The sequence below is a fragment of the Trachinotus anak genome, unplaced genomic scaffold, assembly GCF_046630095.1.
Source record: "Trachinotus anak isolate AG129_WGS33_773 ecotype Australia unplaced genomic scaffold, CSIRO_AGI_Tana_v1 ptg000001l, whole genome shotgun sequence".
In the NCBI taxonomy this organism is placed as follows: domain Eukaryota; kingdom Metazoa; phylum Chordata; class Actinopteri; order Carangiformes; family Carangidae; genus Trachinotus; species Trachinotus anak.
In genome coordinates this window covers 16,631,747-16,649,494 of record NW_027273852.1, presented here as the reverse complement: position 1 = coordinate 16,649,494, position 17,748 = coordinate 16,631,747, and the positions used below count along the sequence as shown (strand labels likewise).

The 17,748-nt window shown below is 41.5% G+C and overlaps 1 protein-coding gene across 4 annotated transcripts in view; it reads left to right on the top strand.

Annotated features, from left to right (window-relative positions):
• sema5ba (sema domain, seven thrombospondin repeats (type 1 and type 1-like), transmembrane domain (TM) and short cytoplasmic domain, (semaphorin) 5Ba) overlaps positions 1–17,748 on the top strand; it is a 172,020-nt gene that overhangs the window by 124,938 nt on the left and 29,334 nt on the right. For 3 of the 4 annotated variants that reach the window (XM_071480859.1, XM_071480850.1, XM_071480829.1), the window contains exons 10-12: positions 10,552–10,687; positions 11,566–11,773; positions 11,945–12,152. In XM_071480859.1, coding sequence (XP_071336960.1) covers positions 10,552–10,687; positions 11,566–11,773; positions 11,945–12,152 — 552 coding nt within the window. The remainder of the gene's footprint in view (positions 1–10,551; positions 10,688–11,565; positions 11,774–11,944; positions 12,153–17,748) is intronic. The other variant, XM_071480839.1, reaches the window with a different exon arrangement.

Below are 17,748 nucleotides of genomic sequence, written 5' to 3'. Positions count from 1 at the left end.
CCTCCATATCTGATTCAGCCACTTGTTGAACCACCTGTGTCTTTGTTTGCAGATTTTGCACTCCTCTAGACACATTTATTTTAACAATGTTTATTCACACAGCTGAACTGCAAGCTGCCTTTTTATCATGAAAAGCAAATGGAGGAAACAGTTGTAGCTGGAAAGATGATCCAGTTATCTTGTCATAATAAAAGCATTTCAAGGTCGGACTTTAGGATTTGATTTGGTGTTCATGCTAATGAGGTTTCGTGAATGTGTCTTTGTTTCAGTGCATATTATCTCTTTAGTCTCTGGGATGTGATCGCACAAGCACATGTGCTAAAACTCATGGGCTCTAGTAAATGTTGTTTTTCCTGAGAAAAAGGATTTTGATAAGAATTCCTGGTAATAACAGGATCTCACTTCCTGATATTCAACCACAGTACAAATCCCCCCACAGTTTATTATGGTATCTGGAAAGGTACATATGCACTCACAAATGATTTTTCAGCACATTGTTCATTACTGAAAAGTGATATACTCGATCTTTTATCGCTTATTTCTCATTTCAAAAGCTTTCCTGTTGCCGTCATTATGACTCCTTTGGGATCAGACAAAATTTGCAGTATTTTCTTAAAGGTCTTTATCTGAATAGGCATGAATAGAAGTGGTAACCTGATACTGTGTCTGTAATTGCTGTAATTTTAATTGAATAAAATACAATAGAGGGAGTAATTGTAGCAGGAAAACACTTTTAAAATTGACATTTATCATCTACATCTACTCAGTCTCTGTCTATAGATGATGAAAACAAATGCAGGGTTGAGGGTGGGTGAACTTTTAGATCACTTCATCATGAGTCTGCTATCTAGCCTCTGTTATGTAAAGTGCCAGTAAAAAATAACTCTACAGAAGTTATAGTAGATCAAAGTTTTCTGGTATACGACCTTCAGCCATACAAATAGTACAAATCGAGAACAAACCAGTGGCTCAGCGACTATGTAGATATTGTAAAAAGTGAAAGTACATGTGTTGCTCCTCAACATTGCCCTCGCTGTTGAACAACCTCACCAAAACAAGCTGCAGCTGTGCTGTAGAGCCCTTTCAACGGCAACAAGAATATTAATGGGGGAACAGTGACATACCCACCAAAACACTTCAACTCCAGCGTCTTTTCATTTAGTCCTCAGATATCATCACTTCATAAGCTTTGTTACTGTGACATTTTCCCTCCTATTCAGAGTGAGACAATTTTCCAGAGTTTAGAGCCTTCCTGCTGCTGCTAATGATCAGTGTGGGTGCATGCAGCTCTCAGCCTGCTGGATACGCAGACTGACTCGCACTCCCTCTGGTGTTTGATTGCTCCAGGTGGGGTGTGTCACACACTTCATTACAGAGAGGAAACACTGAGAGTCAAAGTGCATGGATTAAAGCTCATGTTGTGCTTTTGTTCAGCAAAAGTGTGATTGCATCACATGTTTCCCTGCCTAGAGGATGGTGGTGTCTGCCACTCAGTTTCCTCACTAACACTGTAGTCCAGAACAAGATATAATTGAAGATATTGCAGTTAGTAACTACTGGCTGGATTGCCATGAAAATCTGAATAAATATTCATCCTCCTCCTCAGAGGACGATTCTTCCTGACTACCGGTTTAAACTTTCCCCGCAACCAACTCTACAAAAAGTGCTGAGAGATTGAATCCATATGATTTTGATTCGACCTTGACTTTTCTTTCAACGCCAACTAACAAGCTACAGTTTCCTCTTGTAGACAAGAAAAGTCTAACTCTCTGTGAGTATGCTGAGCAGATTCATGCCCTGCACAGGATGAACCTTGTTTTCATTATGCACACTCTGAGTTTTCCTTTTTAGCACTTCAGAACAAAATATATAGTATATATTTTAATCTCATGGCCTTTCTTTAAGTATGGAAGCCAAGAAAGCCCATACTTGCAAAAATTTTTTTATCCCGTTATCTTAGAATAAGAAAGCTTGTCATCTCGAGATAACAACATAATGAGGAGAAAACTATTTTTTGTTATCCTGAGATAATGAGATATTATCAGGGGAAGACACATTTTTGTTATCCCGATAACAGGCGAAAACATTTTTTGTTTTATGGAGATACTATCCTGTTACGGGTAATGGAGATAAGGGAATAATTATCTCAAGAGAATAAAAAAAATGTTCTCCTTTTAATATCTCATTATCTCTGGATAACAAGCGGTGTCATCTCAAGATAGCTGGATAGAAAAATATTTGTGAGTGTGGCCTTTCACAGCCTCTGTACTTAAGTACCACCTTTAAGACTACTCTACTATTGCTGAGGCTCTGAGAATAGCAAACAGTACTTCTGATGTCTGTTGCATCCCAACACATCTGTATTGTGGGTTGTAATAAACGTTACAGCCTCTAGGTTCCACTACCAGGGCATTGAAGTAAGAAATACAGCAAGAAAACTTAAGGGAATAGTTTTAGGAAATATGTTTATTTCGAAGAGTTAGATGAAAAGATTGATAACAGGGGACAACACATGGATTTGACTGAATCTGAGGCACAACTGACAAATAAAATTCCCTTCATCATGCCCTTTCAGAGTTCACACATGTCGCCCATTAGAGGATGCAGTCTGTCTGGGGATTAACATGCCTGTTCACATATGATGCAGTGATCTCTTACTCTCCATTTGTCCAAAGAAACTGTCTGGTGAGAAGTGGAGCAGAGAGGCAGAGAAAAAAAAGGCCAAGCAGACAGCAAAACTGAATGGAAACTGAAATTACTTGGTCTTTATTTCATTGTGGTTTCTCACTGAATAAAGAACATACAGATAAAATTCTCCCCAGATTTCATACACTGCTAAATGCTGTAACTGTACTGTGAGTGTGTGTGCGCGTGTGTGTGTGTGTGTGTTAGCAAGCATGCTCGTTGGTGTTCAGATGTGTTGTGTTCTGTCAGGGGAGAAGCTGAATCCCGCCTCTCACCTTCTGCGCTCTCACCTGTTACACTGCTGGTATTCACCACCACATGGCTGCTTCCCATCAGCCTGCAGTTATCTGGAGCGGTAGATATAGAGAGTGGGAAATGGTAGAGAGACAAAAGAAAACAAAAACCATAAGGGATAAAGAAAAAGAGCTGGAGATGGAGAGAAGAAGGAAATGAGAGGAGGTAATGAGAAAAATCAGTGAGCTCCAAGCTTTTGTTCATTGTCCTTTGTCTCCTCCTTCCTTGCCCTTCCTTTCTGAAGCGACTCGTTGATCCTCCCTCCAAAACCGCCTCCCTCATCGGGGTTGGATATGTTAATGTAATCACCACAAACACTGTCTCTATCTGTCTGGCCTAAATTGAACAGGCTTACAGCTGCTCCCAGGAGTTTGGGGCTGTAAAACAAAACAGGAAGAGTTGGAAGAGAGTACTTATCCCCTCTGTCTGCTCACGATCTGGGCCAGGTCTCAATACTGTGGAGTGACCCCCTACCCCCCTCTCTGTGACTCTCCTGATAAATCCTGTGATGTTTGATAAATGACTGAGATTTCTTTAGTTGTACACATTGATTGTCCTCAGATTGTTAAAGTGTTTTCAATCATTAACTAACAGGAAAAAAATTGGTTTACTTTATAATCGGTTAATCATTTAAAGTCCATATGTCCATAAGTGTTGCTTTGTTTTCCTACAATCAACTATTAATTTTTAAAATATATTTTTTTGTATTCTTTACAATTCAATTATATAATCAACTTTAGAATATATGTTGACACCCTTACTTTAACCCACCTTCTGTCTCATAAACACCCATGTTTTCAAAGTCCACACAACCCACACCCAACCCCACCCCCCAGTTTGTGATGAAGATTTCTATTTAAAAATGTATGATTTCCAAGTGGAAGCCCAAATAAGCTTCATGAAATCACTATGAAATCACCAGGGTTATTTTTTCTGACTTTGGAGAGCTTCTTCAGGGCCACAGAAGACATTATACAACTATTTTCACTTGCTGAGTGGTACATCTCATAAATGGTAAACTGATGTCGATGTGTAATATAGTTAAAAAATATATAATCAAAATGCCAGGCCCACTTCAGACGAGAGGAGGAGACAGGGAGAGAGAAGGACATGACTCTGCTGAGACGTGCACCAGCCAGCAGAGCCTGTCGGGCAGTTATGTAGTGGAGGGTTTTAGCATTCCATCAGAACGAGGACACTTAAGACCTCAGAGCACGGCCAGGTCTTTTAATTAACTCTGGGCCCTTATTGGCAGGGTCCGTCTGTCATGTGCTCAGAGCAGCAGAGAGCTTCTCCTGCTGAGGTGTCTAACCTGCCGTTACTAACTAATTATGAGCCTCCTTATCTATTTCTGGGTGACTTCACTGACCCCCCTCCACTTCACTAGTTCTTGAAGGGTCTCATATCAAAGAGGTTGGGGGCGGCATGAGCGGTGCTGAAACAAATGGCCCATTAATTCATGAGGAGATTGACATGAAATGATTCTGTTGTCCACAATTATGATAAGTGATTTATCTTAATGTCATTTATGAGGCTAAACTGCCAAACATTTGCTGGTTACATCTTAAATGTGAGGGCCTTTCTCTGTGTTATGTTAATGTAAGTAGAATATCTCTGGGGTTTTGGGCTGTTGGCGCCAAAACAGGCAGTATGAAGACATCAGCTGGGGCTCGGTCAACTTTATTTCATAAAATAAACAACAAAAAAAAGTAATCATTAGACTTGTTCCAGATGTTTGAATATCTGTCTACATCAGCTTTTACACAGGCCTAAGTGTGTGAAAGTCATTTTTCTGTGTGTCTGAGATCAACACAGCTGTACAGGCTGCTTTAAGGGCCAGATTATATTAGAAAATAATTAGTTTGAACCATATGTTGTTTGACCACATCGTTAAAATATGTGGATAATGCAGCACAGTTTCATTCAGTCTCTCCTGACTATTCATAGTGTCGCACATTCACACCTGCTCACCTGGAGCAGGAGTGAATGTTGGATTGTTGGTTTAAACGATTCAGTCTGATTATCAGTTGCTGCCCTACTGAGAAGTTTTATGGTCACACAGTATTGTTCAGCTTTTTATCCATTTCAAAATCACTGAGATACAACACGTGCAACCTGACATGCACAGAACGCCTCCTAGGAATCCTAAAATCCTTCCTTATCCAGGGGAAATATGTGACTGACTCCAAGTGAGATCAGATTTGACGTGGGTGATAAATGATAAGCTGGGCAGCCAAGTGAAGCAGGTCACATAACATAACAGTATTTCTGCTTTTACTCTACCCGTCATATCAACTCACTAGCATCAAATCTACCTTGAAATGAACTGCGGGTCCCCAGTGGAAGACTGAGCCTGATCTGAATACAGTTTGACAGAATCCACTGTTTGTGGACCAGTGGTTTTATCATTCCTTTCGCAGAAGATTCTTTAAATTGAAACCTCTACTTGCATTTTCTTTGGTTTCCCTCTCTTCTGGCATATTTGCATTTGATTGGAAATTCTGTGAAAAAAGATCAAGTCAAGCTCAGACCAAAAAAAAATTCAACAGAGATCCAAAATTTGTGTCTGAAATGGTTATATATGCCATTATACCCTGTGATGTGAACTGTGCACTTCCTTATGATGGCTCAAATCTAACACTGGGGGTTTTGTGCAACCTATTGAACCTGTGGTGTTGCTTTATTGTTTCAAATAGGTTTTGGTAACGCCATCTGCCTCTGAATGTGACTGTTTTGGGCCAAAGCTGTTGCCTTTGCTGGCATATTGTTGTGCAGTGTAAAAATATGTATAGATAATCCTGGCAGCCTGAGTTCAATTTGTGGTCCCTGCAGCCATGTAGCTCTGCTGAGTGGGCCTTTTTCCTTTTCTGCTGTGATGCAGGTATTCACTGAAGTAGAAACATTGGCCTTAATGTAGTTTTAGCTGTTTCTCTTTTTTTCCCACATAAAATGAGGTTAGGTGCAGTAACCCAACTGGATTCCTCTGTACTCTCTCTGCATTGATACAATGATATGCAAAGGTCTATCACATAAATGAAAATAAGACAAATAAGAAATTATGGGAAAATGTAAGAATACAAAAGATATAAACATAATGTGGTCTTAATATCAATCAAAGAGCTAAAGGAAAATCATAAGAATGAACACTGGGATACTGGTTTGAAAAAAACCCAGCAACTACACCAGCATCTAGCTCAAAGATAAAGTTATCAAGTGAGATGCTTATCAGCCACTTGTGTTTACCACACAGACACTGGTGTACTGATCCACACTGAGAGTGGCTTGCAGGGAGCCAAACAGCCAGGCTGAGTGAGGAGTTCATTGCCTTTTTTTTTGGTTCTGAACTAAGCTACATATCCAACTTATTTATGTGTAAAACAGCCCTGACATGTGCAGCGATGTATCCTGGGTGTTGGGCCATCTGACAGAGGTGAAACAAGTAATCACTTCCTATACTTGAAGGATAAGGCTGGTGTTATTCTCTACCTTTTTATCCTCAACAAATCCTGTGAAAACACCAAAACCAACAATGCGTTGGTCTGTCTCCCAAAACTTAACCTGTCTGTGACACTGAAACCCAAGTCCATTGATTCTTACTGAAGGGATAAATCTTTAATAATGGGTCAAATATAGTGTTTCCTTTTTAATTTCCTGAAACAGCTGGACGCCACGCTTTTTAAATGTTACTCAAAAAGGAGTGAATGTGGTGCTCTAATGAGTATTCCTGCCAGCAGCACAATGTACATGGGTATGACTCAAAATAAACAACAGTGTGTATTCATGGTAATGAAGGAACATCCCGGTGCGACAGATTCGCATGTTGATAGTTTTTGGACAATAATGGAGCTCTATGTCTCAGAGGAATAAGAGTTATCAGGCTGCGGATAGACACACACACACACACATACACACAGTACGTGTTAGTTGGCTCTTTCCAGGTGATTTGCTGACAATAAGAAAAATACTGAATATCATGAACCTTATTCTTTAGATAAAACTAATAATGCCACAGTGTCATAACTGGCATGCATTCAAAACACTAGCAGCCAAATATACTTTGTCCTTTTCAAAGGACATATATAAATAGACATATTGTAGGATTATTATTACTGATGTTATTCATTTTAACATTGTACCTGTAGGTGGATCTCATTTTAACTGCTTATACCCTATTCTGCAATTTATAAAAATGGGTCATATTCAGTAAGATATGTTTAATACGTAAAATCTTACTTCTGTCTTACTCATTTAACTGTAACTAGAGCTGTCTGATAATTGTAGTGCAAGATCTTTATAATTAATTATATAATTATAAAGTAAATACTCAGACAAGCTATTTTTAAGTTTTGCTATTGCTACAGAGCCAATGTTAGCATTAACGGCAGTTTACTTACCTGTCCAGAAGAAACAATGCAAGTTCATCATCAAACTTCCTTCCTTTACTCCCCAACAGCTGTCTCCAGAGGTGGAGATCAACACCAATGCTAAATCTTGTCTCTATCACGCCTTTTCTTTTACTGAAGTTAGCACGCTAACCAGCTAGCCCTGATCCATCACTTCCCGATAGCGACTCACTGTAGCTTCCAGTCTGTCCTGAAGACCTAGTGCTGCTCACAGGGCATATTATAACCTCTCTTAAAGATAACAATGGCTGAAGCTCTTGTCAAGCTGCAATCAACACCACCCCCTCCCAACAAGACACCACATTCAGCGGCAGAAAAAACTATACTAATATAAGCATAGTACATGTACCTTAAAATACCTTTAAAAAACTTGAATAAAATTATGTACAGTACCTATGTGAATGTAGTTGGCTGCCTTTCACTGCAGGCTGTTTGGAGGAGATGGAATATAGTAGAGTCACCTCTGTATACATTGATCTCTGTGGTGAGAAAGAAAGAAACAGGGAAGTAGAAAGAAAGAGCATCTACCAGAGAGAATGAGAAAGTGAGAAACAAGAAACAGAATAGAAACAGAGCCTCCTCCTGAGGTTCCTGCTGTTTCTTCCTTCTCTGTCATTCCCACTCTCACGACAACATGCAGGGTGCTCAGCGAGAGCATGCACTGAGAAATCTAAAGCAACGTGGGATATGAAGATTTGATAAAAAAGGTCTGAACAAATTAGTTCACAGCACAGAGAAGGAAAAGGACAGAGCGACAGAGAGGCGGACGGGGATTCTGTAAAACAAGACAGAAAATCAAGACGTATCTGAGAGGACAGCCAGTGACAGGATGGGGCTTTTAGGACGAGATGAATCACTTGAAGAAGTAGCTTCACTTATAATGAAAGTGATCATCATGGTGCTGGGCCTCAGAGAGCAGCTGAGCAGCAACAGCAAACAGCATAGCAGATGTCAAACAGCTTTCAATCACTTTCCCGGGCTTTAAAGCAGACTCAAAACATATGGGTTGCATCCATTAGTGCAATTGACTGTATTCCTGTCAGTGCTCCCTTTCACTCTGTTCTCTTGCCACTATGTGCAGCAGCCCACTCTCGAAGCAGACATCTCAAATAATCTGGACACTGTCAGGCTTTCTGTGGCAGTTTGACTTCAGTGCTGAAGCTGTAGCTGAAGCACAACCACAAGCCCACAAGTTTAACCTCCTACTATGTCAAGCTGTGTGTGTTTGTGTATGTGCGAGTGTGAGAAAACTGTTGCGGCTGCCGCTCAGTTATTGCAGCTCATTTGCCTGTGGTTTCCTCAAGTCAGGGTTTGGTTATCACCAACTTACCACAGCACTCACTCGGCTTCACACACTCTTTCTGCCTCCTTGTCACTCTCTTCTCCAGCACCACTGACAAAAAAATAAATAAATAAAAGAGAGAGAGAGAGGAAAAGTCTGGAAACTGTTCTTCCCCTCAGCATTCTGCAAGTCAGACAATGAGCCACCTGTTTGTCTTCCCCTGTTTGTCTTTGTATTGCCAGAGCAAATTTAGTGCTGCACAGCCCTTTGCCACCGTGTGGTAATAACACATTAGCTTCCTCACAATCCTGAACTGGATCTGTGAGACAGTGCTATTCAAATGAAACACGAACAAAACCAGTAACACATTTCTCAAGCACACTTAGAAACATGTTTGTGGTAAAAATGAGGATATTGTGCCCAGAGAAGGAAGAGGCTCATGGTTATTAAAAAATTCTCTCTTAAAATGTGTTTCTTTTCAGCACAGAAGACTTGAACTTCGCATTATTGAATTTTGTGTCAGCAAACGCACCCTTTGTTCAGCCAAACCAGAATGAACAGAGGTCGTACACATGCTGCTAGAATCTGCACAACCAACGACAACACAAAGACAACCTCCAACTGTCACTGCAAAGTTGGAGGTTTTATTTGATGTAAGCTAAAGATAAAGCCCAGATTCATTAGTAATTGGACCTTTTTAAGTATAAATTATTTTCACAAAAGTTAAGAGTGGACATCCATGCACAGTCTACAGAGAGGTGCTCCTACTAACTTCAGATCCTACCTCACGATCAACGAATGTTTTTCTTGTGTGCAAAAGTAATCCTGTAACTGCAGTCACTGTAAATAAATATACAGTATGGTTTGCATAGCTACGAGATTAGTGACTATGTCAGAAGGAAATGAAAATTAAAAAAATGAAAACCAAACAAAAGCAACCAACGTTTGACAACCACTAAAATTATTTACCAGACCCTGGGACACATTTTACTGAGCCTTTTCTGCCTCAGCTTTTTCAGCCAGCAGACATCACTGATTTATACTTTACCCAAGGAACCAAAACAGCTCACAATCACCGTGAAGTTTTTCCCGTAGTCTTTCTGTCTCTGCCTCTCTGTCTGATTCCCTCTCTCTCTGGCTTTTCCTGTTTCTGTCTCTCTCTGTTCCCGTCTCGTTTATTATCAGTCACTATCTTCTAACTGAGGGTTTATGTTTTTACCATCTCACCAGCCATGTGAAAGCAGTAGGCTGTTGACTGCATAATAAAAAGTCTGAGTGTAGTGCCATGTGTATAGGAAGGTAAGCACTAGCAGGCAGTTAAGAAACTCATTACCTTGCAGCACATTATGGCCAAACCATCACGATAATAACTTTACTCACTGCCAGTTTAGCTGGGTTTTACTCTTGTATGTAACACCTGTGAGGCAGCTGTGTGTGTGTGTGTGTGTGTGTGTGTGTGTGTGTGTGTGTGTGTGTGTGTGTGTGTGTGTGTGTGCGTGTGTTTTTGCATATAATCTGTGCCACTGCCTCCTATATCTTCGGCTTAATATTGTCCCCATTCACTGTGCAGCGCTGATACCATAGCTTCCCCTGCAGCCAAAGCAAGCCTGCAACCTAACGCCTGTTTGGTGCAGGTATGAACGATAGGACTTCATTGCAGAATACATTGCAGAATAGCTTCATTACACAGCTGCAGGCTGTTGATTTCTGATATGGCTTCACATTTACTGCCAACATGTAAACTGATATGAATACTACTGCTGAAATAATATCTTTATTTTTACTTCCTTTCCCTCGCTTCTCATCTCTTCCATCATTCCTCCCCTCTCTGCCCCCCTGCTATCCCCCGCTTGCTGTTTCATCCTCCCCATCCATCTCTCTATAAAGCAACAGTATTGCAGCATCTGCAGTGTGTGCCTTCAACCTGAGTGCCATCACCCAGGCCTTCAACGGGCCCTTCCGCTCCCAGGAAAACCCTCGCTCCACCTGGCTTCCTACGCCCAACCCCATCCACAACTTCCAGGTTAGTGTAACCACCTAGATCAGTCAAGGTTAGTCTCAACACAGTTCAGTTAAATCGGGTTGAGCACCTACAGAATAAACCCAGGCAACAAAGTATCCTCCAGTCTCTCCAGTAATGTGATCCATTTTTTTTTTAATTTTACAAATCACTTCATCATAAAAAGAAAGTTAATTAATAATAATTTAATAGTATATCAGTCAACATCATTTAAAGAGTCATTATCATTTGATTAGCTATCAACAGTATCTTTAAATGATCTGTTTTTTATAGTAATTTTTAAATATCACCATAATTTAGAGTAAAATAAGTCACAAATTTTAGCACATTTTTGGAAATGCTTCTTCAAATGAAGTGACTGTGGGCTGCAGAAACCATAAACAACTCTGCAAGATTCTGAAGACCATTATTTCACAAGGAAAAATTGAACATGAAAAAGACAATACACTAATAATATGGATATCAGACACTTTCTACATTTGTACAAGCACCAAACACAACCGAAAAATGGTTTCCACCAACAAATCAATCTCTCATTTCAAGTCACAAAGAAAGAGCAGAAAATGCAATTCACAGCTAAGCCGTGCAACCCAAACAAAGCTTTTCAGAAGGCTGTCATTTCATATTTATTCCTCTGCAGCGTCTCATTAAATTGCTGTGTTGTTGCTATGGTCACATCGCAGTTATCGAGTGGTTTTGAAAAAGCTGCAATTACTGAGAATAGAAGTAAGAACTGAAACAATCCGGCCAGACGTGGTGTATTCATTTTGTACTGTAGCATAATGTCAGGTGTGTGAGGTACTTTTGCAGGTACTTGCCCACATCTTCACATCCTTTCTTGCATCTCACTCTGTCCCCCCACCTCTGTGTTTTCTCTCCAGTGTGGTACTATAGATGATGAGGGTCCCAATGAGGGTTTGACAGAGCGCAGCCTGCAGGACGCCCAGAGACTCTACCTGATGAACGACGTGGTCCAGCCAGAGTCTGTTGATCCACTGGTCATGCAGGACGACGTTCGCTTCTCCAACCTGGTTGTGGACATTGTTCAGGGCATGGACACCCTCTACCATGTTATTTATATCAGCACAGGTTAGTAGAAGAGAAGAAAAGGAACAACACTATGACTTATATTTGCACAAGTCAGTACATTGAGTAGAAACATACCTTATCTCAAATATGAACCACATTAAAGAAAGATAAAGCAGACAACTGCATTTTAATTTGCCTATATACAAGTTCTCTCTATCTTCTCGTCCCCAGAATATGGCACCATTCTGAAAGCACTGGCTACGCCCAACAAGAACCTACAAGGTTGTTACCTGGAGGAGATGGAGCTCCTCCCACCAGGGGTACAAGAACCAATCCTGAGCCTGCAGATCCTGCACAGTGACAGGTCGCTCTTTGTTGGGCTCAACAACAGAGTCCTGAAGATCCCACTGGAGAGGTGCTCCACCTACAAAACAGAGATGTAAGTACAACAGAAATCTCCATGTTCGGTGGACAATTTGATCCAAGATGATCATGATACATATCCAGACTTTAACAGGTTTCTTTTGAAAGAATACCATAATCCATACAGATATTGACAAGAGCTCATCAGTGGTCATATCCACGAGAATGACTAAGATTCGTCTAAAGCTCAGATTATGTTTCTATGAAGACACATGCAAATGACACTGGGTACCTGCACAGAGAAGGATGTTATGAAAACCAAGCTGACAGTCAATAAATTGGGCTCCACAGCAATAGTGGTGGTCAAAAACTCCACAGGGTACCTTTAAATTGAAGATGGCACAATATTTCTTCCTTGTTGCACCACCAATTAGCTCAAAAGCCATTTTTCAAGCTCCTACAGCAAAAGGCTGCACTTAACACTCTTCTGATGTAAAGTGCCAGAGTCATGGATGGATGGAGTATGTTATTAATCCCAAAGGGAAACTGCAGTGTTGCAGCAGCCACTTCACATAGGTAGGTAACAAAGAATGAAAATAAAGCCTAAATTCTATACAATAACTTAATAGACTAAATAAAGTAAAAAAATTAAAAATAAATAGAGTGCTGCAGGGATGACCTACTTTTGTAAGTGAACGGATGTTGGCATCACCCTGATTCTGTCAACAAAAGGCCAATAAGTTATGTTCAGTTTCTGTTCGGTTTAGCTCTTACTATATCTACAAAAGCCTTTCCTCTTATAAAGTTAGTAAAAGTTTGCAAGAGTGCGATTATAAATGCAACAAGGCTTTAAATGTGGACTGATGAGTACTGATGATGTTTAACATCCCTGAGAACCTCTGCGTCTCATTTAGCTACTTGTTAGCAACTGGCCTTTTCAAGACACATAAAAGCTTAAAAGAAAACACAACTGGGGTATTTACTGACGTATTTTGTGACATAGAACAACATGTGAAAATGTCTTGAACTTGTGTTAAACACAGACCTTATTTTCAGTCATCTAACCAAAAACATATTCAAAAAAGCCATGAATTCTGTGACAAGGGAACTGGATGTACTAAAATGCTAATTTCCTGGTTTCAGGACTCTTTCCTGTGGCCTTCTATATGAATAACAGAAAAAAAGACCCATAGTTATACCGTGTGCCAAATATACACTGTACAATCATGATAATGTAATATACTATTATACACTGCACAGTAGTGCAGGAGAGCAAACCTTGAAAGATGAGATTAATCTCATTTATATAAAAGATGTGATATGTTATGTGGTAAAATGTCCAGGTGAGCAGTCTGTTCTGTTACAAGGGAAACAGTTTTCTGTCAGAGGAGTCGCCTCCTCCCACACACAGAGGAGAATCACTACACAGACTGACAGCAGTTGGCAGGAAAGACTTCCCGTAGCCTTCCTTGTCACAGTGAAGCTGAAGAAGTCTCTTACTGAAAGTGCTTTTCGAGATGCGGGTATGCGAGATGTTCTCCATGACAGCAGCAGTTTGTGCAGCACCCTTCTCTCCACAACCAACACCACAAGTCCCCAGCACAGAGCCAGCCTACTGTTTGTTCAGTTTGCTGGTGTCACTGGCCCTGATGCTGCTGCCCAAGTTGATAGCAGCAAGAAATATTGCTATTGCCACAAGAGACTGGTAAAAGATCTGCAACATCTTGCTGCACACATTAAAAAAGGCAAACTTCCACAAGAAGACAGTCTCTTAATTGTACCTGTATCTGTCTCAGGTGATCCGATCACAAGTGGACAGCAGTACAGGTGTGAAGAGGCATTCAGACGCATTTGAGATCAGATCACTGTTCAGACCTGGTATTAACATGCGTCTTTAATGATTCGATCACGAGTGGTCAGCTCTCAGCACGTCTGCTCACACCTGGCTTTAAAATGCGTCTCCACATGAGTCTCCAGTGACCACTTGTGATCGCATCTCACTTCCTGCTTCATATGAAAAGAAACAGATATGTGGTGTTGTTTTTAGACAGTCCGACAAACGGGCCCTTTGTAAATGTGCCTCTGTATATATGTGTGTGTGTGTGAGTGAGTGAGAGAGAGTAACAAGCGAGTTAATATCAGGACTGAACAGGGCCTGCATTTCCAATCCAGTCTGTGGTCAAAATGGACTCCAAGGTATCTGTATCCGTCCACTACTATTGTGTTTAATAGTAATTAACAGCCTGGTCCTCCTAAAGTCCACAACCATCTCCTGACTCACCCCACAGAGTCAGGTGAAAATTTCTGCAGATGACAGGACTCAGAGTTGGACTGAAAGTCAGCTGTTGAGGAGGAAAGGTGAGAGGAGTTTGTGTTACTGATCACCTGTTGAAACGCCAGGAGGCTTCTGCCTGCATGTTTTGGAGCCTCTCTCTCAGCAGGATGGGCTAGTTAAAAGAACTAGGGAAGTGACAGAACATGATTTTCACAGTGCTGCCTGCTGACTAAGCTCTGTCCAGGTGAGAAAGGGCTCACTGAAACAGGCAGATAATGGGGTCATCGACTCCAACCTGAGGACGGTGGGCGAACTGCAGCAGGTCAAGAGAGACGTTGTGTCAAAGACCATGCTGGGGGCTGGGGTAATGGGATAGGAACAATGTAAGCCGCTGGTATTAATCACTGCGGAGGTGTGAGAGGGAAGCAGCTGTGGGGGCTTTGGGGTCTGTGCCTCTGGATGAGGGGGCAGCTGGGGGTCCTGCTCAACTCGTAGTCTCAGTTCACTTTCCTTCAGCTTAATTCTCCTCAGTCTTGAAAACTGTGGTCTTCCTCATAGACCACAGATCCCCACTTTCTGAGGACAGAAACACCACTGAGCAGTTGTGTGATATACACAGTGTATATCTTATTGTTTGTTTCATATGTTTTGCCAGTGGATTCATTTTAACCAGGTTGGTCCTCCACTGAAGGTAATTATCTGTCCTCAACTAGGATTAATGTCTGGAAGACCTCGCCTATAATCATTAAAGTCCTTATGGAACCAGACAAATGACTGGGGCGGCATCTGTTCGCTGGAGGAAATTAATTTGTTGTGCTGGGTTTTTTTTCCAGTAATGAAGTTCTGCATAATACAGAGAAAAAGCACTGCTCTGGCTTTTGTTTGTGTTTGAATCAGAGGATGAACAAAAGGTGTGTGTGAAGCTACATTGTACACTCCCTGAGAAGTTTCTCTGAAGGTACGCTTGTGTGTGAGAGAGCGACAAAGACAGAGAGAGAGAGAGAGGAGGGGGGCTTTTTGCTCTGCCATCTCCTGCTTCAGTGTTATTCGTGTGAAAATCTCCCGTCTCAGGGTGAGTGAGGGGGGAAAGGCTCACTGGCTGTTTGTCCAACCTTCTGTATCTCATCAGCGCTCTCAATCAGGATCCTCAGCCGGCCACCTCAGTTCTTCAAAGTCAACTTCATTTTAGCATACAAATGGCTTGATGCTTTTTTCGCTCTGTGTGTGTGTGTGTGTGTCTGTATATGGAGGTCAGTCTACTCGGTGTGATTTGTGTGTGGGTTGGTGCTTGGACGAGTTCTCATATGCGCGCTGCCTGATGAGTCAGCTCGCTATTTCTACTAAATCCAAACTCCTAGACACATGGGAGCAGACACACACACACACACACACACACACACACACACACATATACACACTTCAAGTAGGAAAACCATTGCATTTAATAAGATGTGGGTGAAATATGCGAGATGAGAGAGAGAGAGAGTCACAGAAGAACAGGAAGAGAGAGAAAAGCCAAGAGAAACACAGATACAGGGAGAGGAGCAGAGTGAGCAGGCAGAGTCCTATTTACGAAACAGTGGAGTGAGACGATAAGAGTGAGCTCCAAGGGCACCGGGGGGGTGGGGTCAAATGGGCTGTCCTTAATTCAGTTTGGGATATTCTGCTCACCTCTGCGGCTTGCTCACTCTTACAATCTTTGAAATGCACTGCAGCCGAATGCAAACTGAGCTGCAGAATACGACAGATGTCAACCTGTCTGCCTGTGTGACACCTCAGCTTGTCTGGAGGGACTTGTCTGGAAGCAAGTCGAAAAAGAGCAGATGGATGACATTGAGTCAGGAGATTAAGGAGAAAAAAAAGGAGGCCAGGTAGTTAATTAATGCACGCGAATATGACCGCATCCAGTATTTTCATTAAAAGTTAAGGCGACGCAGGTGATGTGTTAAAAAATTGTTTTGTCCAGCTAACAGTCCAAAACCCCCACAATACTTAATTTACATGATTTTAAAACAGAGAAAAGCAGGAAATCCTCTTCACATTTGACAAACTGCAAGGATTTAACTGTGTGGACTGTTAACAAGCAGCCATGTGCCTTTATTCTCATAACAGAAGGCATGATTAGCCAGAGAAGAGGCTATTTTCTTTTACAGATCTTGACAAGAAGGTTTGAAAAGATGTTTCAGTTGCCAACTTTGCTGAAGCTTGTGTTCCAACACTTTGTTCATATCACTATTTAGCCAACCCTGTCTGTGTAACACTGTTACACAAGTGTAATATCAGGCTTTTTATTTCTTGAGTGTATTGTCAACAGTGAAAAATTATCGTTGCTACTATAACTGCTGATGTGGTGCAGGTTAGTACTTGAAGCTGAATTCAGCTCATCTTTTATGGCTCGAGAAGCTAAACTAGATCCTACAGTGTCTGAACATGGAACATGGATGCTGACCCTGAGGAAAACAGCAGGAGGCAAAGTTTGTGAGTTATTGTCCAACTGGAATCTGGTGAAGGGGCTCACACAAGATGCTTGTTGAGACATTCAGAGAACAGCATCTTCAGTCCCCTCCAGAAATTACGCATTACTCAGCTACTAAACCTGGTCCCATTTGGATCAGTATTGCTACGTCTGTGGGGAACCAGATTAAAGACTCGATTATTCACAGCTTGTAAATACAGGAAACTGGAGTATCACAGCCACCATGTCTGCAAGCAGAAAGATTACACGCCAACGTTAACAATTTATCCCTAATTTTAACACATTGTCTTGCAAAGCTGCTGGAAATTCTGTCATTTTAGACCAAAATAATTACTAAAAACCTCACAACATCCTCAAGTGACTGGGTAGTGCGTAGTGTGATTACAGTAAGTTGCTGCTTAGTACTGCGTTATCATTACCACCAAGCTGGTTTTGCTCTAACTTATTTTTTTCTTTCTTTTGTACTTCCTCCGTCCATCTATCTCTCTGCGTGTTCACTGCTCAGACTAGGTGAAAAAGACCCACCTGCTGTCCTACTGTTTGTCTGAACACACTCCCCCTCATTGTGCAGCTGCCTGAATGAGCCTTTTCTGTTCGTCTCCCCTTCGTTGTGTGTGGCCGTTCACATCATCCATTCACGCGACGATAACAGCTGAATATGCTCAGGAGGTTTTGTAGCTGACAGCGGCTCGTCTGCAGCCACACATGCTGCTTTTCACCGTCACACAAATGCACAGAGACACACGCACATAAACACAGTGCAGAATGGCAGTGGATCCAGTACAGTGGTGGGCATCACAGCCACAGAGGGAAGGTGGGACATGATTTATGGACAAACCCTAACTTAGCTGCTTTGTTATAAAATATCCAGCTGGTAATAGGATAAAGGATGAACTGGGGCTGTGCAGTAGTTGTAATACA